General features: G+C 41.9%; 1 protein-coding gene across 1 annotated transcript; it reads left to right on the top strand.

The window, feature by feature from the left end:
• Positions 1-12,161: 12,161 nt before the first annotated feature.
• Positions 12,162-19,392, top strand: NGDN (neuroguidin). Its single transcript, XM_061430409.1, has 11 exons — positions 12,162-12,265; positions 12,593-12,652; positions 13,491-13,562; positions 16,271-16,408; positions 16,827-16,911; positions 16,996-17,048; positions 17,296-17,419; positions 17,508-17,676; positions 18,418-18,574; positions 18,717-18,774; positions 19,227-19,392. The coding sequence occupies exons 1-11, from the start codon at positions 12,254-12,256 to the stop codon at positions 19,244-19,246; spliced, it is 948 nt and encodes a 315-aa protein (XP_061286393.1). The 5' UTR covers positions 12,162-12,253; the 3' UTR covers positions 19,247-19,392.
• The last annotated feature ends 2,720 nt before the right edge of the window (positions 19,393-22,112 follow it).

Raw genomic sequence — 22,112 nt, 5'->3', positions numbered from 1 at the left:
CCCTTTGGACCAGGCAGCACCTAGGCTCCACGGGGGAAAGAGGCAAGTCAGAGGCCCCTTCGTTCTCAAAGAGTTTTCAGATCAATGAACACATGGCCCACGTGATCACAGGTCCAGAGAGGCAACACTTAACATGGGTAAAATAGCTGAAGTTTTGAGTCTCCAAATGTGGGAATGCAGAGGCAGGGCAGGGAGAGGGAAGGGCCATTAGGGAAGGTTCCTGCGTATCACCAGTGAGCTGGACGTGGGTCCTGAAAGGGCTGGGTCTTGAGCAACCCCTCCAGCAGCCACTGTGCAGAGCTGTGTGCATCTGGGGGAAATAAGGGAGACAGAGGCTCCTATGTTGACCTTTTGGGCCCAGCCTCCAGGGAACAAGGTTGTCATAGCTTGACAGGGAGCAGCAGCTTCCAGGATTTTTAGGCTGACTGCTATTTCTCAATATTTACTTGACACTACTGCTTCTTTCTTGCCCAATATATTCTTTTTTTGTTTTCCCCTTGTCCTCCCTCTTGCCTCTGGTCTCTAAATATTGTTCATTGTTTTGATATTTTAAATGGCCAGAAGTGATTATGTATATTTTTATCTTGAGGTCTTTCAACTCTGATGAATCTAAATAAAATAAATGCATGATGAATAATGTGCCAAAAAGGGTAAACAGCTGCTGTTCTCTGTTCCTATGAGGGCTCCAATTGCTCCTGCAGAGTAAGGGACATAGATGAGATTCCCTGGATCTTATTCAGGGAGAGGGTGGAGGAGGCCTTTCTTTCTTTCTGTTCCTGTTGTTTTTTTTTTTTTTAATCTCTGTCTTTCTCTCCTTTCCTTCCTTCCTCCCTCTTTCCCTCCCTCTTTTTTTTTTTTTTTGGTCTTTCTACTTTTCCTCTGTCTCTCAAATCATTCTCATTTCTTCCTCCCTCCGTTCCTGTTTTTTCCCTCCTCCCATATTATAAAAGTATGCTTGTTATTAATACTTCAAAAATACAAACAATAAATCTTCTACCAGGCAAGCAAGGTAAAGCTTCTCCCCTATTCACAGTCCTATTCTGCAAGTTGGGAGTGTATCCATCCAGATATACTGCTATATATATGTGTGTAAAATACACATTTGGGGATTTTTCTTTTTCTGGGATATAAAAAAAAAGGAATGTTTGTAGTTTTGGAGACTCCTTAGGTCATGGATGATTCCAGGGGTCCCTCCTCAAGTAACTTGCATTTTGAATGAGTACCAGTCTCTCTAGAGGCTAAACAGTAATAAAATCTCAAAAAAGAGCCAAAATGAATTAAAAAAATGAGTCCAAGAGGCTCAGGAGGATGTGTAACAGATGCCAACAAACATCCCCTTTTTGTCTCAGCTCATATCCTCCTCTTGGAGGAGGGGTCACTGTACCGAGGGACCCCCCCTGGGGGCAGAAGTGCAGGAGTACAGGTGGACTTTGGAGTCATGAGAAATTTCCTAATACGGCAGAGGCTATATCTGTCTCTGCTATAAAAAAGAGATTTTCTCCCCCTACAACTGTAGCAATGATATAATGATGTCTGATCATTTATTTTGCAAAGCCAATTCTGAATTGTCACATTTTTCATGCTCAGAAATGTATCTGGTTGTTTTTCTGTTTGGGGGATCTGTAACCTATCCTTTAGGTCACACTTATACCTGCCCTTTGTTGTGGAAGTTCTGAAATGACCTCTAGCCAGAAGCCAATCAAAAGTTCTGACCAAGATCCTAATATAGTTGATGACTCTGATGCAGCCCTTGATCCGACAGCTGGTGTGGCATGGATGGCTGGATTCCTGCTATGAAAATACAAGGCCGGAGGCATCCGAAATACCCTGCACCTATTCTCATCCTGCTCTGTGCTACTCCTGCAGGCCCCCCATTCCCACCAAACACCCCAGACTGAGCCAATACTAAGCATCGCTGGCTTCTGCCTCTTCCCAGACACCTATACCCTGGCCATTCAAAGGGAGCAAGGCAAAATTTAAGGTGATGGAAAAAGAAAAATTTAAGGTAACTTTTATGAATCCTGACAGAACAAGGTCCATAGGATAAGGATCTGAAATATTGAAACATCCTGTCTTTTAAACAGGGAGTTTGTAGAGGATCGAGGTGGGAAGAAGGCTTGAAATCAAGAGAAGAGAAGGTGGAAAGGGAGCATGCAGGGGCTAGGGTCAGTGGTTCCAAAGGATGCTGGCGAGCCCTGGGGAGGCCTAGCCTCTCCAGGCCATGCTGAGGATCCCAGGGAGGAGAGTGTGGAGGTGATGTGGCTCCCGCCCCTGTGAGCTTTTTCTCCTCTCCTGCGTGACCTTGTCACATAGGCAGGATCTGTCCGGCTCCGGGCTTTCACTCCATTTTAGGCTCCAGGCAGGAGGGGTAGAACAAGCTATTGCCCACGTTTGGTGTATCACTATCAAGTCATCCTTCCCACTGTTCTGTAGTTCTGGGAACTCAGCTTCTATCTTGTTCCTGAGACTTGGGCCCCACCCTGTGCCCCAGACGGGTAACTGAGCCCTGGTTTTGTTCCCTCTGGCAAAGGCCCTGTCTTGGTAACCCCCTTAGTTTCTCTGGTGCTTGTCTACTTCTCAGGGATTGGATTTTCCCCCTGGTCCCAGACTCGAAGCTGGGGGTCCTGTTTCCTGCAAATAGAGGGAGACAGAATATCTTAAAGGACTTCCCAGGTGGCGCTAGTGGTCAAGAATCTGCCTGCCAGTGGAGGAGATGGAAGAGGCTTGGGTTCTATCCCTGGGTCGGGAAGATCCCCTGGAGAAGGAAATGGCAACCCACTCCATTTTTGCTGGAAAATCCTGTGGACTGAGGAGCCTGGCAGGCTGCAGTCCATGGGGTCTCCAAGAGTCAGTATGACTGAGTACACATACTCACCAGCATATCTTAATCACTAAGAGCATAGGTTTTGACATCAATTAGGCTTGTGGTCAATAACCCTGGCTTATGGACTAGCTGTGTGACCTAGGTGAGTTATTTAATCCCTTTGAGAAAAAAAGTGAAATATTGTGCAGAGTCGTATAACTCAAAGTATGATCCACGGACTGATACATCCTCATTAAGTGGGAATACGTTGTCGTTATTGTTTAGTTGCTGTCATGTCCAACTCTTTGCAACCCCATGGATGTTAGCCTGCCAACCTCCTCTGTCCATGGGATTTCCCAGGCAAGAGTACTGGAGTGGGTTGCCATTTCTTTCTCCAAGGGTTCCTCCTGACCCAGGGATCCAACTCTGGCAGGCGGATTCTTTCCACTGAGCCACCAGGGAAGCCCTGAGCATTGGTTTTGACCAGAGAGGCCTATGGTCAAAACCCCTGGCTTATAGGCTAGCTGTGTGACCTAGGTGTTACTTAACCCCTCTTAGAAAAAAGTGAAGTACCGTGTAGAGTCTTATGACTCAAAGTATGATCCAATGGACTGATATAGCTTCATCAGTGGGAGTTTGTTAGGACTACAGAATCTCAGGCCCCAATCCAGGCCTGAGTTACCTTTCTGCATTTTAACAGAATCTGCAGTTTTACAAGACCTCCCAGGTCATTTAATGTACGTTAAAGTTGGGGAAGCACTAATGTAGAGAAAAGAGCGCAGGCCCAAGAAGAACTATTATTGAATTCCAGCACTAACTCTCAGTCTTAACTGTAAAATGTGGATGGTAATACCTACCCCATGTACTTGGTTTAAGGATTATGTATAACTAAGTAAGTGAGTGAAGTCGCTCAGTCATGTCCGACTCTTTGCGACCCCATGGACTGTAGCCTACCAGGCTCCTCTGTCCATGGAATTTTCCAGGCAATAGTACTGGAGTGGATTGTCATTTCCTTCTCCAGTGGATCTTCCTGATCCAGGGATCGAACCCAGGTCTCCTGCATTGTAGACAGATGTTTTACTGTCTGAGCCACCAGGGAAGTCTAAGGATTATGTATATGAAGTTATAAAAAAAAAATTGGTACAACTATTATGAAAAACAATATGGAGGTTCCTCAAAAAATTAAAAATAGAAATACCATATTATCCAGAAAACCCTTCTTTGGATATATAGTCGAAGGGAATGAAATCACTGTCTTGAAGAGATACCATCATATTCACTGTAGCGTTCTTCACAATAGTCAAGACATGGAAACAACCAAAGCATTCACTGTTAGATGAATGGATGAAGGATATGGTCCAGCTCTAAAAGAAAGAAATCTTATCATTTGTGACAATATGGATAACACTGATGGGTGTTATGCTAAGTGAAATAAACCAGATACAGAAAGACAAATACTGCATGATTTCACTTATGTATGGAATCTAAAAAAGATGAACTTTTAGACTCAAAGAATAGAACGGTGGTTCGAAGCGGTTGGGGAGGGAGGGGAAATGTTGATCAAAGGGCACAAAGTTTCAGATATGAAGGATGTAAATTCTGGTCATCTTACTAATGTACAGCATGGTCACTGTAGTTAAAAGTACTGTTTTGTGGGACTTCCCTGGTGGTCCAGTGGTTAAGACTCTGAGCTTCAGTGCAGGAAGCAAAACTCCAATACAGGAGCCCAGGTTCCACCCCTGGTCAAGGAATTAGATCCCACATGCTGCAACTGAAGAGCTTGCGTGCTATAACGAAGATCCCGAGTGCCTCACCTAAGACCCTGGGAGCAACCAAATAAATAAACATTTGAAAAAAAAAGTACTGTTTTGTGTACTTGAAATTTGATATGAGAGTAGATCTTTATTGTTCTAACAAAAAAAAAAAAAAAAAAAAGGAAGGGTAACTATGTAAAGTGGTAGATACATTAATTAGATTGTCAACTTGATTGTGTATACATACTACATCGATATATACATATATCAAAATATCATTTTGTAAAAATATATACAAATTTTATTTGTCAAATACTCCTCAATAAAGAAGGGGAAAAAATGGAGTTATAGGCCCAGTGTCCAACAAACAGTGACTGCTCAATAAGTTGTATCTATTGCTTCCACTTGCCTGCTTGGATTTCCAGTGCCCTCTTGTTAGAATATCTTTCTAATTCTGACTGCTTTAATAGACTGATTCCTTTTATCTGCTGCCAGCCTGGTCTGGACTTCCTTCCAGCATCTGCAATGACAATGTCCCCCAGAATCTGCCCCCATCTCAGTGCGCCCTGTCTAACAATTCTAGATTCCGCTCCTTCCAGTTTGATTGTTCAGCTCATGTTAATGAGAATGATAATGTTAATGGGTGCAGGCCTCACCACAGTCCAGGAATGAACATTCATTCCCACTAATATTGATTAAGCCCCAACTTTGTGGCAGGCACAGTGCTGACTTCAGGAGCTCACAGATTACTATGGAGGGGCAACAGGCAGTGACAGAATAGTGTGTGAGGTATCATAACAGAGGAAGTAGCAGGCACTGTGATGGAAGAAATCCTCGAGCACAGAGCGAGGTCAGGAAAGGTTCAATGGAGGAAATGACTTTTAAGGTCAGACTTCAAGGATGAGCTGAGCTCAGTGAGCTACTCATTGAGCTGGAGTAGGTCAAGAAAAGGAGGAGCTGGGCAGAGTGCCCAGCTTGTCCAATAACCTGAGAGGAATCGAAACATACTCAGTGTAGCTAAGGACTTTCCAGGTAGCTCAGTGGTAAAGAATCCACCTGCCAATGCAGGAGAAACCAGTTCCATTCCTGGGTCCTCCCTGGAGGAAGAAATGGCAACCTACTCCAGTATTCTTGCCTGAAAAATCCCATGGACAGAGGAACCTGGAGGGCTACAGTCCATGGGGTTGCAAAGAGTCGGACACAGCTGAGTGACTGAACACAATGTAGCTAAAGAATGGAAGTAACTGGGAAATACCAAAGTAGAAGAGCCTGGGAGGTGGGTGAAGACTGGTCAAAAAGAACCTTATAAACCAAATCAAGGGGGTCTGGATTTTAACCAGGCATGGAACCTCATTAATGTGTTTTAAGGTGGTGTTGGCATGTGTGGTGGTGGTGATGTTATCTGATTTTATAGAATTGGTGGTATAACTTTTCTTGGGAAAAGTGACATTGTGTTTTCAGATTCATATGCAGAGGAGATTCTAGACTTGTGGTCACGGGAATGCAGGGAACTACTCTGAGAAGCTGGGAAACAGAAATGAGAAAGGGAAGGGACCTCAGGAGAAAGGCACCCAACAATATTTCTATTACTCTATAGACTCTACCTTCAGAAGGTCCTACCTCCTTCTTTCCTTCTCATGCCTAGATAATTGCAATAGAACCTTACCTAGTCTTCTAGCTGCTTTTCTCAACAAATGACTGGCAGTCTCAGTTTTCTAAGGTGCCACGTCTAATATATCTATCATTCATAGAAACTTCCAGGGCTCCATGTTGTCTTGGAGACAAAGCCTGAATACTTCTGACTGGCACCTAAAGATACTTTGTAAACTGGCTCCAGATTGTCCCAATTTAGCTCTTCACTTCCTGGTCTGACTGGTCCTCCAGAGCATCCTCACCCCAGCCTGGACCTTCCCACCTCTCTAATGTTGTTGCAATTTCTCCTGCCTGCCCCCTCCAGGCACTGCTCAGTGGCTCTTCTTTTTAAAACAAACAAAAAAACCCAAAAAGCTATTCCACTATTAATAGAGAAATCACCAATAATATATTCAAGAATCATTTAAAAACATCATTCACTTGTAAAGCCCATAATAAATTATAATCTTATACATACATTGTTTCAGTAGATTCTCAAAACTGAGTAGCATATTGATATTTTTTCCATTTTCAAATGTGGAAATTCAAGTTTTTAAAGGCCTAAATAGCTCTGATTAAAGATTCAGCAATATTACAATATATATAACTAATAAAAATGTTAATGGAATGTATGAGATTCTCTGATGGTTCTTTCTAATTTGCATTTTTAATTGAAGTATAATTGATTTACAATGTCATGTTAGTTTCAGGTGTATATCAGTGATTCGATAATACATATATACATATACATAATCTATATTTGTATAGATTAATAAAAAATATTGAATATAAAAAAATATTGAATATAGTTCCTTGTGCTTTACAGTAGGCTGTTGTTGTTATCTATTTTGTATATAGTAGTCTCAGTGGTTCTTCTATGAACGTACTTTTCAATTCAGTAGGGCTGTTCCTGAAACACAAACAAAACTTTGTTGAAACTATGCAAGTACAGAAATGACACACAAGATCTCCTACCCAATCAATTCTCAACTTCTTTCCAAGGTGTGCTTGTGTTTCTATTTTATATATACATACAAAAATACATATATAGCACATAGGGCTGCTATGTGTACACATAGTATGTACATAATCATGCTCTAGCCATCAGAATTCCATATTTCTGCAATCTTAGATTTTCTAATTTTTATGACTGCAGACATTCCACTACTATCTATCAAATGGAGATAATAATATTGCCCACCTTATGGGTTTATTATGAGTATGAAACAACAAGTTAAAACAGAGACACTCAACCTTGACCATGTTGCAGAATCATACTTCTTTAATAAGAAGGCTTATTAAAATACTGTGCTTTAGGCCTTGGCCTCAGAGATCTGATTCAGTAGGACAGGGTGGGGGGCCTGAATTTGTATTCCAGGTGCTACTAGATCAAGGACGACACGTTGAAAAACCATTGAATTAGTATGTGTAAAGTGTTCAGAATAATGCCTTGCACAGAGTAAGCACTCAATGAAAACTGAAAGTGAAATTTAGTCACTCAGTTGTGTCTGACTCTTTGTGACCCCATGGACTGTAGCCCACTAGGCTCCCCAGTTCACAGAAATCACCAGGCAAGAATACTGGAGTGGGTTGCCATTTCCCTCTCCAGGGGATCTTCCCAACTCAGGGATCAAACTCCTGCATTGCAGGCAAATTCTTTACAGTCTGAGCCACCAGGGAAGGATAAGCACTCAATAAATGGAGCTATTTGTTATTTCTGAGATAATATAAGCTCCCCCAGTGGCTCAGAGGCTAAAGAATTTGCCTGCCAATGCAGGAGCCAAGGGTTTGATCCCTGGGTTGGTTGAGAAGATCCCCTGGAGAAGAAAATGTCAACCCACTCCAGTATTCTTGCCTGGAGAATTCCATGGACAGAGGAACCTGGTGGACTACAGAGATAATATAAGAAATATTACTTATTTGATATTTAGATTGCCTATAGTATTATAACATCTTTATTGAGACATAACTCATATACCATAAAATTCACCTTTTTATAGTGTACAATTCAGTTGTTTTAGTATATTCATAGTTGGTAACCATCATCACTACCTAACTTTAGAACATTTTCATCACCTCAAAAAGAAACCCACTTCCATTAACAATCACTCTCTAATTCTTTGCAGGTTTTTGAACTTATAATGTCTCTGTAAACATATATACATAGTTCCTTTTTTTTTAAAGATTTTTCTCAGAACAAATTCAAAGAAATAGATTTTTGAATCAATGAGCCTGTGTATTTTCATGTATAATTACTGACTGAGTCATGAAGTGCCCAGATAATTGGTTAAATGTTAATTTTGTCCATGATTTCAAACTATATTACAAAGCTACAGTAGTCCAAACAACATCATAATGGCACAAAAACAAACACATAGATCAATGGGATAGAATAGAGGCCTAGAAATAAAACCACACTTGTTTGGTCAATTAATTTACTACAATAGGGAAAGGACAGTCTCTTCAATAAACGGTGTTACCAAAACTAAACAGCTACACCCCAAAAAATGAAACTAGACTCTTACCTTATACTATAACAAAATAGCTCAAAATGGATTAAAGACTTCAATGGAAGACCTGAAACGTTAAAAATTTTAGAAGAAAATATAGGCAGTAAGCTTCTTAACAGGAGTCTTGACAAAGAATTTTTTGAATCTGATAGCAAATAATAAAGGTAACAAAACAAAATAAACAAGTGGGATTACAAGCTAAAAAGCTCTGGACAGCAAAGGAAGCCATCAACAAAATGAAAAGGCAACCTATAGAATGGGAGAAAATATTTGCTAATCATATATCTGATAAGGGGTTTACCCAAAATATAAATCATACAACTTAATAACAAAAAATTACCTGATTAAAAAATGGGCTGAGGATCTGAATAGTTCATAAATTCATGTTGAAATGGAAAATTTTTCATAATACAAATCTTGATAAATGGTATAAAATCTATTGGTTAATTGAGTAGGAGGAACTAAAGAGCCTCTTGATGAAGGTGAAAGAGGAGAGTGAATTTGCAGGTGGGTGGGGCTCCTGCTCCACACCACCCAGACCTGGGCTTCATCCTACTCAGGGTCTAGCTCAGGGTCCGGTGAGTGGAGACCTGTTCTGTTATCAAAATAAATATCACCACAATTCAAAAAAAAATTTTTTTTAAAAAGGAGAGTTAAAAAGGTGGTTTAAAACTCAACATTCAAAAAATGAAGATCATGGCATCCAGTCCCATCAGTTCATGGCAAATAGATGGGAAAGCAATGGGAAACAGTGTCAGACTTTATTTTGGGGGGCTCCAAAATCACTGCAGATGGTAACTGCAGCCATGAAATTAAAAGAGGCTTGCTCCTTGGAAGAGAAGCTATGTTAAACCTAGACAGGATATTAAAAAGCAAAGACATTACTTTGCTGACAAGGGTCCATATAGTCAAAGCTATGGTTTTTCCAGTAGTCATGCATGGATGTGAGAGTTGGACCATAAAGAAGACTGAGTGCTGAAGAATTGATACTTTTGAGCTGTGGTGTTGGAGAAGACTCTTGAGAGTCTCTTGGACTGCAAGGAGATCCAACCAGTCCATCCTAGAGGAAATCAGTCCTGAATATTCATTGGAAGGACTGATGCTGAAGCTGAAACTCCAATACTTTGGCCGTCTGATGTGAAGAGACAACTCATTGGAAAATACCTTGATGCTGGGAAACACTGAAGGCAGGAGAAGGGGACAACAGAGGATGAGATGGTTTGATGGCATCACCGACTCAATGGACATGAGTTAGGGCAAACTCCAGGAGATGGTGAAGGACAGGGAAACCAGGCATGCTGCAGTCCATGTGGTTGCAAAGAGTCAGACACAACTGAGCGACTGAACAACAACTCTCTTATTTATAGATGAAAAGAGTTCAACTGAGTAGGCTATCAAGCACCTGAGCTTCCACTGGGCCTGAAACAGCAAATAAATGTTAGATTCAGAGGCAAGGGGACTGGATACTTAACTCCTGCCTTCCTCGGGAGTCCAGCAGAAGATTTAGAAACCAGAATTTTCCCACCCTAGTTGCCGAGATATGGGAGTTACTCATTGTTTACTTTCAGAAGACTGCTACAAGTCAGGAAATCTAATTTCTAGTCCTAGATCAACTCGACAGTTGTGGGGAAAATTCAAGACCATTATTTCCTCTTGCAGTGCTTATTTCCCAAGGCAGATGATGCACATACTTGCTCAGTCGTGTTTGACACTTTGAGACCCCATGGACTATATCCTTTCAGGCTCCTCTGTCCATGGAATTTTCCAGGCAAGAATACTGAGATGGGTTGCCATTTCCACTTCCATCTCCAGGGAGTCTTTCTGACCCAGGAACGGAACCTGGGTGTCTTGCATTGACCAGTGGATTCTTTATCACTGCACCACCCAGGAAGTCCAAGGCAGAGGACAGGAATAATTAATACCCAAACAGCTGACTTTACCAGACTGTAAAAAGCAGGAGTGAGCTGATATATTTGAAAGTATTAAGAAAAGACAAAAAAGAGGCTTAAAACTCAACATTCAGAAAACTAAGATCATGGCATCTGGTCCCATCACTTCATGGCAAATAGATGCGGAAACAGTGGAAACAATGACAAACTCTATTTTGGGGGGCTCCAAAATCACTGCAGATGGTGACTGCAGCCATGAAATTAAAAGAAGCTTGCTCCTTGGAAGAAAAGCTATGACCAACCTAGACAGCTTATTAAAAAGCAAAGACATTACTTCGCCAACAAAGATCTGTCTAGTCAAAGCTATGGTTTTTTCAGTAGTCATGTATGGATGTGAGAGTTGGACCATAAAGAAGACTCAGCCCCCAAAAATTGATGCTTTTGAACTGTGGTGTTGAAGACTCTTGAGAGTCCCTTTGACAGCAAGGAGATTCAATCAGTCCATGCTAAAGGAAATCAGTCCTGAATATTCATGGAAGGACTGATGCTGAAGCTGAAACTCCAATACTCTGGCCACCTGATGCAAAGGGCTGACTCATTTGAAAAGACCCTGATGTTGGGAAAGATTGAGGGCAGGAGGAGAAGAGGAGAACAGAGGATGAGATGGTTTGATGGCATCACCGACTCAATGGACATGAGTTTGGGTAAACTCCGGGAGTTGGTGATAGACAGTGAGGCCTGGCGTGCTGCAGTACATGGGGTCACAAAGAGTCCGACACGACTGAGCGATTGAACTGAACTGAACTGAAGAAAAGATGAGGCAGCGCATAATGAAATACTACGTATGCACAAGCTGGGTTTGAATCTGTGTGACCAGAAGCAAGTCATGTAAACCTGAACTGGCTTATTTTGTAAAGCATCCTCCCCTTCACATCCCCTAACTGGTAGAAGGAGGCAGCTGAGGGGGTCTTTACGCGTTGCCCTCAGATGGTCACCATGCAGGTGAATGTGCTTATCTTCTGTGCCTAAATTCTGGCTCTGGGCTTCTCTGGCCCAACTCTCTTATTTATAGATGAAAAGAGCTCAGAGATCAAATGACTTCTCCAAGATCACACAAACGCCTTGAGGGTCTATGAAGAATCTAGCACGGCCTGCGTTGGAACACCAGCCTGGAATGGCCACTCCATAACGTGGCCACCTTCTCAGAGATAAGCTGAGGCCCGTCACCTAGCGGCAGGCTCAGGCAACGCAAGGGAAGTGTCTTGAAAGAGACTCCGGGTACTGCGGCATCCAAGAGCCAATACGCTCTCTGTTCGCTCAGTTAACTCCTTTTTCCCATTGGGCCTTTAGAAGTGTCAATCAACCAATTGCCGAGTTTTTACTGGCTTAACTCCACCCATTCTACTGAATCTACTAATCATATGGCTCTATCCAAGAGCATATTTATATTGGTAAAGCTCCTCCTAAGTCTGACGAGTTTAGCCGGTTGTTCTATTCCATTGGCTGGATCCGGCCCCTCCTCCCGTACATCCTGTTCGGAAGCGGAAATGAGAGAGCCTCTCTTCGTATTGGTTTAGATTTGCAAGCGGCGGTGACCTCTCAAGTCTATCATGACAACGTCCGCTCTCAGGAAGTACAGTTCCGGAAGGGGCAGGCTTTGTGAAGATGGCGGCTCCGGTGAGTTTCGTGTGTTTGCTTGGCTTGCTATTGTGGACGTTTCCTTTCTCCTCCGAGGCAAATTATTGGCGCGGGGGAAGGATGGTGATAAAAATAGTTCTACCGAGGCGTCCTCCCAGCCACAACCGTAGTAAGGAGACGGGACTGGGACTCCTTTCCAATAACGTGAAAGGCTGGCCGGCCGTGAGAGGAGGCTGCATGGGCATCGGAGTGGGGAAGGCAGGAAGTCTGGGCTGTTTGAAGGAAAGAGGGGACTTTTCCACCCCACACCTTCCATCTTATGATCCTGAGGAAAGAAATGACTTTTCTTTACTCTCCCTTCCATAGGAGGTGTTGGAGTCAGACCTGCCAAATGCTGTGGCACTTTTGAAAAACCTCCAGGAGCAGGTGAGTAATGCCACCTCTTTTGGAATAGATTAGTTGCAAATCTGCTCTGACTTTGTTTGCCTTACCTCTGAAGTTTGGTGATTTGGGGGCATGTGGTTTTCCTGGAGGCTCAGCGGTAAAGAACCCGCCTGCCAATGCAGGAGACTCAGGTTGGATCCCTGGGTAAGGAAGAGCCCCTGGAGAAGGAAGTGGCAACCCACTCCTGTATTCTTGTCTGGGAAATGCCATGGACAGAGGAGCCTGGTAGGCTACAGTCCATGGGGTCGAAAATAATTGGATACCACATAGTGACTGAGTACACATTTGAATGACCAGATACCTTAAAAGCAGGATGATCTAATGAAAACCTTTTCAGGCAACAATTCAGAGTAATTGGTTTTTGCATCCAAAGGAATATAGGAAACTTCAGAAAAAAAAAGCATCTGAATCAATTTCCTTTATTCCTATAGATAAGGAAACCAATGATGAGAAAGGTGACTTGCCCTTTGGGTGCCCAGCTGATATACGGTTATATACTAATAGATCTCACATTGCAAGTTCAACTGCACAAAGCTGCAGTGCACTCAGGACCACTGTCCCAGTTCCCATCCCCTACCTCTAGTTTGGTAAGTCAGTCTCTTTAACTTTAAGAAGAGGTTGAAAGTTGTTTCTTCTTTTTGAAGAAGTATCAGAAACAGCCTCTCCTGTGCTTTCCCGGACTGAAAAGAAGATGATGGTGTACTTTAGGCAGTGTCTCAGATATCAGTATTTTTTAGGTGGCTTGTTTAGGTTTCGTCCTTCACAGCTCACAGAGCTGTGATTGTATTCTGACCAGGGGTTTTATTTGGATTAATTTCAGGTGATGGCTGTCACAGCACAAGTGCAAACTCTGACCAAAAAAGTTCAGGCTAAAGCGTATCCTACAGAGAAGGTAAGACATATTGAAGAGTAAGCATCTCCTGACTTAATATTCTCAACAGTTCCATCCATTGTAGACTTATTGAGTGTGTTGTGCGTCCTCAGTGCTGGAGCTCTGAAGATGAATAAGATCCAGTTTCTGTGCTGAAGTCTAGTAGAGAAGGCAGCTGAAAGCAGTAGGTATAAACAGTAGCAGTCATGGTGAGCGGCTGTGAAAACTGAGGAGTGAGATTAAATGATCAGCAGGGAGCAAAGGGAGTTAGGCGTCTTAGAGGAGGTGGCAGGATTGTGAGGAATAAACAAGGGTCAGAGGGATGGAAAGAAATAGCATGTGCAAAAACACGAAGACCTAACACGTGATGATATTCTGGAAAGGAGGTATGTCATGTAGTGTGCTTTTTTGTACATTTTGTGTGCGTTTTGGGGGCAGGGCTAGAAAATATGACTGGAAAAGTAGTCACTCTATGAAGAGCCTTGTAGGCCAACTAAGGAGTTACTACTGTATTCATTTAATCCAAAATTTTGCTAATTGGGAGCATATTGCTTATTTTATATTCTAAGAAAAAGTGCTGCTTATTAATCTGTGACATACTAAGATACTGTTGATTTAAAGATGTATTCTGACTATGAAAATGATGTGTATCTTAAATACAGTGATTTTCAAATTAAGGTCTTGAAGTTTCCAAGGAATTATTGGGTGTAGGTCAGTATAGAAGGAATGAGGGATCTCTGGATTCCTCATACCTGCTTGAACTGTGTTGCCTGTTTTATGTATTGAACTTTTGTTCTAAAATATTATTTAAGCATGACATTCCATAGGTCAGCAGAAGTATGGAAATCATTATAGTAGGTTAATAAAAGTCATTGAAGGTTTTTAAAACACAAGATTTACAGCAGACTTGTGCTTTAGGAAGATAGCTAAATGAATTTTTAAAGTATCTTTTTGCCATTTCTTTCTCTTCATTCATTTTTGTTCTCTTCTCATTTTTAATCTTCGCTTCTCGTTTTGTTTTTGTTTTTGTCTTATATGCTTGTAACCCATACTCTTGTAAGTCATAAGCTTGATAATGCCCAAGCATGTCAGAAGATCCTGTTTCTCACATTCTTGGCTGTCTTTATTCTGGGTATGATGCTTTATGCATTTTAATGCCTGCTGCTCACATGTATCTTAGATCACTATATATTTATTCATTGAACAGATATTTAGTAACTTTGAGAATCAAAGACCTTTATCAGGTGTTTGATAGGCTATAAAGTACTTTCCCATTTTATCTGAGTCTCATATGAGACTCTAACTATACCCTAAGTCTGCTTACACAAGTTACCTTTTTTATTTAAAAGAATGCACTTATAATTTATGATTAGCAAATCATATCGGAGAAGGCAATGGCACCCCACTCTGGTACTCTTGCCTGGAAAATCCCATGGGCGGAGGAGCCTGGTAGGCTGCAGTCCATGGAGTTGCACTTGACTTTCACTTTTCATTTTGATGCATTGGAGTAGGAAATGGCAACCCACTCCAGTATTCCTGCCTGGATTATCCCAGGGACGAGGGGGCTTGGTGGGCTTCCGTCTCTGGGGTCGCACAGAGTCGGACACGACTGAAGTGACTTAGCAGCAGCAGCAGCAAGTCATAATACACTGTAATGTAATACACTTCTTTGGTGGTGGACTACCTGTGCAGCATGTGGAATCTTAGTTCCCTGACCAGGGACTGAACCCGTGCCCCCTGCAGTGGAAACGCAGAGTCTTAATCAACAGACCGCCAGGGAAGTCCCTGTAATACATTTTAATTTTTAGAAAGTTGAAAAGATACATGAAATCACAAAGAAGAAAATTTAAAAAATCAGTGTAATCACCATTCTGAGATAACCACTGGGGTACATTTACAAATTTTGTTTGTTGTAAAAGTAATATGTGCTTGATGGAAAATCACTTTTATAGTACACTCTATTTCTTCCTTTTCCTCATCGCAGTTCCCAGGGGTAGCGCTTGCTAATTGTATTATCTTCATTTTTCTATACATGTAAAATATGTGTATCATACTTCTCACCTCCTCAATTTGAACCACATTATTCACTCTTTCTGCGTAGGTAGAAAGTGTGTTGACATAGAATTAAGTCCATGTCACTGTGTATAGATCCTTGTTTTTACCTGTAATGTATAATTTCATCATATGGGGATAAATCATATATTCACTATATGTGATATATATTCACTATAGTGACTCAGCAATCACTATAAAATCATGATGACTGTTTTGGTTAAATTAATTTAAGATTCAGCACTGTGTGGAGATACTTTTGATAGTCACAACTTGAGGGGTGGGCTCGGGGGTGGAGGTCAGGGCTGCTGTGGAGTGCCCTCTAGTCCTCCTCTGTTCACTGTAGATTGAACAGTGCTCCACAGCAAAGAATTATCTGTCCCCAAATAGCAGTAGCCCTTGAGTTCGAGAAACCTTGCTATAGAGATTTTGGGGGTACTTTATTGATTTTCCTGCTCTTCTGTCTTCCATAATTCTGTGAGCTTTGTTTCTGTCATATTAGCATAATTTCCTCTGTGGCCATTTTAGGTATAGTCACTTCTTGAGACTACTCTAGGTACTTTACATGAATTGCTTGGAAAAAACTTGAATGTGGAAAGAAATTATCCTGTTTTCCCTAGGCTCTCTCCTCATTCTCTGGTTAAAACTGAATTTGCTTCTCTTATGATTCAACGCAGGGTCTCAGCCTTTTGGAAGTAAAAGATCAGCTGTTGCTCATGTACCTTATGGATTTGAGCCATCTCATCCTGGACAAAGCCTCAGGAGGTTCTCTTCAGGGACATCCTGCAGTTTTTAGACTGGTGGAGATTCGCACGGTACAAAGCATTTGGCATCTTACGGGCTCTAAGTTGCTAAATCCTGAACTCCAGGACTGTGACATGATCGCTCTCATTTAAGTGGGTGTTCTCATGTTCCCTGGGTCAGGAAGATCCCCTGGAGAAGGGAATAGCAACCCACTCCAGTATTCTTGCCTGGAGAATTCCGTGGACAGAGTAACCTGATGAGCTACAGTCCATGGGATTGCAAAGAGTCGGACAGGACTGAGCAACTAACACTTTTTTTTTCATTTTTCTCATGTTTAATGAGGAAACCAAATGGAGAAAAAGCATTTTTGTTTTCATTTCCTCTACTTTTTGCATATTTTAGGAGCTTTGTCCGGCAGCTTAAAATAGGAACTTTTGGTGTGTGCTTATTTAGGGGAAGGACATGTAATGGTGTTTAACCACATTTTAGGTTTTGGAAAAGCTTCGTCCTTTGGACCAAAAATTGAAGTATCAGATTGACAAATTGGTCAAGACTGCAGTGACAGGCAGCCTCAGTAAGTAGGGGAAACTGTAAGGTTTTCTGGGGACCATTCAGAAAATTCCAAGTCTTGTAAAATCTCTTGCATCTTTTATTGTAGGTGAGAATGACCCACTCCGTTTTAAGCCTCATCCTAGCAATATGATGAGCAAGGTAAGAGGCTGCAGTACCCTGATTTTCCTGGGGATCTAAATGTGGGTGAGCCTTGTGCTCCTGGATCTCCTGGGATTTCTCTTACTACTGTTGACTCCCAGCTTGTGCCTAAGAGTGTTGAATGTGAGATTCCCCTTTTTCCCTGTGGTTTGTATTCCCACTTTCCCAGTTACTTCAGCTTTCGATTTCCTTGTCACTTATTTGACTAACTCTTTCTAAGTTTGTGGATGTTATATTCCTCTTATAGTTGAGCTCTGAGGATGAGGAGGAAGATGAAGCAGAGGAAGGCCAGTCTGGGGCTTCAGGGAAGAAATCTGGAAAAGGAACAGCTAAGAAATACGTCCCACCACGCTTGGTTCCAGTGCATTATGGTATGAACTGTGGCTGCTGCTTCCTCTGTGTGAATTGTGTTTCTCTTCTCTGTTCTGGGATAACCCTTGCTGATTTTTAATCACATAGATGAAACAGAAGCTGAGCGGGAGAAGAAGCGCCTAGAACGAGCCAAGAGACGGGCGTTGAGCAGCTCTGTCATTCGTGAGCTAAAGGAGCAGTACTCGGATGCTCCAGAGGAAATCCGAGATGCTCGGCATCCTCATGTTACTCGCCAGAGTCAGGAGGATCAACACAGGTGCAGTTAGAAGTTGTTACTATGCTGTAGGGACTTGTCCTTTTGTTTTGAATGAATATGATTAATCTGATTCCAAGAGAACCCATGTTATGTAGGAAATGGAGTACTAAACTTGGGTTAATGATTTCTAAGAATTAGAGTTTTGAAGTACAGAATGGGGACTAGGGGGAAAATGTTGTCCCCCACCCCCACTCCCGACCCAAGCTGTTCAAGCTAAGCAAACACTCCATGGAGGAAAAAATATGCATTGCCACAGACTAAGGCTTTAAAGTTCTCTTTCACTATCCCTGTTCTTTATTTTGTGAAGAAAGCAAGAAAATCAGGTTTTTAGATAAGTTCAGGGAAGAAAAGTAGAAAAGCAATTGTTGAACACAGATTTGTCAACTTTGCCTAGGTATCTATCTCTGCAGTCGATAGATAACAGTGAGAGGGTCTGTGTAGGGGATCCTGTTTATGAAGCTGGAATGCAAAGAATTTTCTTATATAATAATTTAAATATTCCTGTGGATGGGCTGTGAGTTCATTTGTGGGGAGGAGGGAAGTTTTAGCAAAAGCATTTCATTGAACATTGAGTACTGAGCATATAGTATCACGTCAGCAAATACTATAGTGGCTAGCTATGAATTTCTCGAGAACTGTCTGCATGATGGCTGAGTAAACACCTGGGCCAGGTTCTTGGCTGCAGCTTTCTGCCTCAGGGGACTGAGCATGCTGGAGACAGTGTCTGTGTTTCTCTTGCAGGATTAACTATGAGGAGAGCATGATGGTGCGTTTAAGTGTCAGCAAGCGGGAGAAAGGACGGCGAAAACGAGCAAATGTCATGAGCTCACAGCTTCATTCCCTCACGCACTTCAGTGACATCAGTGCTCTGACAGGAGGAACCCCTCATCTTGACGAGGTGAGGTGCTGATCCAGTGGTGGGAGGTGACCTTCATGCTTTCAGCTAAGTGTACGTGGGCTTATTACCACGAGGAACTTGGAAGGGGACACTAACACTTGAAAGCGCACAGCCATTCCTTCCCTTCTCCGTGCATCTCCAGGATCAAAATCCTGCTAAGAAGCGGAAGAAGATACCTAAGAAAGGTCGGAAGAAGAAAGGTTAGTGAATGCCTCAGACCTGGGTGATCAAATGCAGCGTGGGCTTTATAAATTGAGATACCAGCTCTGGATTTGTCATTCTAGTTCTTACCAACTTTTATAGTATCTCTTCCATACTGGGCATTAATCTCTTTAGATGTGGGCCTTTATTTTTTTTTCTTTTCCAAGATGAAAATCAGTGTCATTCACAAAAGAGACTTCTGGATTCTGTCTCTGAAGTCCCCATAGCTCCTGTGCAGGCTTGCTTACGTAAATATAAAAGCATCACTTGAAGGAACTGCGATCCAATGTCAGTTTCCTTCCTACTTCTAGTCTTTCATCCTGGGGGGATACAGAGTACTGCCGAGGGGACCCACTCCTAAGGAGCCCTTTTCTCTAGATGGTCTTTTTGTCTGTCTCTTTGGTTTTTCCCAACTGTCCTTTGCCTCATTCTTGGTTTCCCTTCCTTTCAGGTTTTCGGAGGCGGCGGTGATTATGGGTGTACATACTTAATTTATTTTTGTCATCCGGGATACTTCTAATTTCATTGTATGTAGGTTTTTTCTTTGGAATTCATTAATCATTTACTCTGGACATGTGGAAAGATCTTTATTAATAAAATTGATTTTACTTAACAAATTCAAACCCCTTTTGCACATGTACTATATGACTGGAATCTCTGGGTGTGGGTATTTCTGGTGACAGGGTGATGGAAAAGGGAAAGAGATCTTGAGGGGAATAAGAAAGTTTGGCTTTATATGGTTTTCTTTGATAAATATGTTACCCAGAAACTAGAAATTGGCTATTTAGTCAAAAAATATTGAGAGATTAGAGTAGTGTAATAACATTCTTTCACCCCCATGTTGCCCCAAGTTCCTGTGTGGTTTATGTAATGATAATACAGATAATCTGAAATATATGGACATTTTAAGATTTACTATGTATCTTACGGGAATCCCCCGGTGGCTCAGTGGTAAGAACCCGCCTGCCAATGCAGGACATGTAGGTGCAATCCCTGCATCAGGAAAGATCCCCTGGAGGAGGAAATGGCAACCCACTCCAGTATCTTTGCCTGAGAAATCGGATGGACAGAGAAGCTTGGAGGGCCACAGTCCATGGGGTGGAAAAGAGTCTGTCACGACTGTGCACGCAGGCAGTGTATCTTTTTGACCACCAGATGGCATTAGTGGTTCAGAAAACCTTTGGTTTTGACTGGAATCAAATACTATTCAATGGAACCTTTCCTCATTACCAAGTTACTCTTGTTTCCACTTCTCTGAATGTTTTTCTTTAAAACATCATGGAAACAGGGCAGTCTTTAGGTCAGTTATTGAGAGAGTGTATCTAGGGAAAATAGAGTGAATAAGAGGAGTGTAAGGAATCAGGCTAGTTTTATGGTTTTCTGACTTGCTGACGCTCCTTCAACAAAGGCTTCAGTTACCAGTTAGTAAAAGCCAGTCCTTTTACAAAGACCTTGTGAAATAATGCCAACAAGCAGGCAGGCAGAAAACTCCAACAGACCAAAGAATAAAAATCCCACAGTCATCAGCCCAAGTCAGGAGACTGGTAGAAGTTACATGTCTGCAATCTTATATTCGGTTCAAAGAATGACTTCTGTTAGTGAGAGATCCCTCTGGCCTTGGATAATACAGAAAATGAGGAATAGGAAGGGAGTTGAGTCTGTAGAAATAATTCCTTGGAATTAATGATGTGTCATGGAGAGGGATATAATTTGGATCACTATGTCACTAAAACCTTGTTGATTCTAAGTCCTGTGAATTTGGACTTACACTGGTCTGGGGCAGGGTCTGCTTTCAGTCAGCTATAGCTTGGTAGAAAGACAGTCTAGTACTGTCTTCTGTTAACTCTGTGATCTTCTGTAAATGTTTGACATCTCTGGCCTTTAGTTTTCCTCAGTTGAAAAATAAATGTATTAGACTGAATCTGAGATTTCCTGCAAACCAAGGAGCCTAGAGGAGTTTCTTATGGGTAATACCAAGATGCACTTACTGCTGGGGTCTCTGACTTAGTCCCTGGCAGGTCTGAGCAAGCCTGATGTACCCAGGGCCTGCCTTTTTCCTTTGCGGCTGAACTAACCAGACAAGAGGTTATGACCATTACATTCTTTTTTAGGACTAGCTATGGCATTTGCTTCTAATTTGTTAAGGTTTTTGGATTGTGGGAACTACCAAGGGAAAGGAGGTGCTCTTTTTTTGTTTGTTTTTAAGGTCTTACTTTGTGTTATATACTGAACTAAGTGCTTTATACTTAATCCTTATAAAACATGTCGTCATCATGAGACAACTGTAGACACTGGGTTATTTGTCCAAGGTTATGTTGCTAATGAGCCAGTGCTTTGGTAAATAGAGGAGGAGGGTGGCCAAGTGTCCTGGGTTTATGAACGTCTTCAGGGTTTTGTTTTTCTTCTTTTTTCCTTAAAACAAAGATGGTAGTTTATGACCTCTAGCTCTCTCCTCCTTACTATACCATTTCTATTCAAGACCTTGCCTTCAAAGAAATCACAAGTTCCAGACACTGTTCTGGCCTCTTTGTGTTATAAGAGTGAACTGAACAGACAGAAGCCCTGCCTTTGTGGATCTTATATGAATTCAATCCAGTCTTTAATCTCAGGAAATCTTGTTATCCCTGGCCTTCTAGATGACAGGTGCTATTTGAAAGAGGTTTCCAACCAAAAAGTGAGTAATTTCTGAGAATATTTTCACCAGAGTAATCAAATAATGTTTAAAGTACATTGTTGACAAAATTTTGCTTGGATTTTCACCCTGTAAAACAGACAAGTGAGGTTCCTTTGAAGTGGGACTGAGGGGTCCTAGAGCTTCGTGTTCTCATGGCCCACTTCTCCTGTGATTTCTGAGGAGCTCCTAGGAACTGTTAGAACTCCATAGCATGTAGTTTCAAAATCACTTTCACAGTAGTATGGCAAGGAAGCTAAGAATTAAGATTTCAGGGTTTCTTTATGGCTGTCATTCGCTTTTATTCTTTCGCTTCTTCCTATTCAGGTTTAGTTCTCTGGTCAGACCACATGAATGTCAGGTCTCATGAGTGCAAAGAATGCATCACTTCCTACATTCACTAAAAGGTATATCATTGGTGCACACGAGTACTTGCTCAGTTTTATCATGTGGTGTCTGTTAAAAATGTGAAGGATCCTTCCTCCCCAGAAGCACAGCACATACCACTGATCACATCTCTCTTCCCTCCTTCTGCATGCCTTTTGCATTCTTTCTCATTCTTTCTACCCTATCTCCCACCCGACCTCCAGGTCTCTTTGGTGGGGGGACCCCTGGGGGTTGGAAATTTCAAGGCAGTGCTGGGTGGAAACAGCTGAGTGAGTTCAT

The sequence above is a fragment of the Bos javanicus genome, chromosome 10, assembly GCF_032452875.1.
Source record: "Bos javanicus breed banteng chromosome 10, ARS-OSU_banteng_1.0, whole genome shotgun sequence".
Taxonomy (NCBI): Eukaryota; Metazoa; Chordata; class Mammalia; order Artiodactyla; family Bovidae; genus Bos; species Bos javanicus.
Note: the sequence above shows the minus strand (reverse complement) of the source record. Positions and strands in the feature narration are given on the sequence as shown.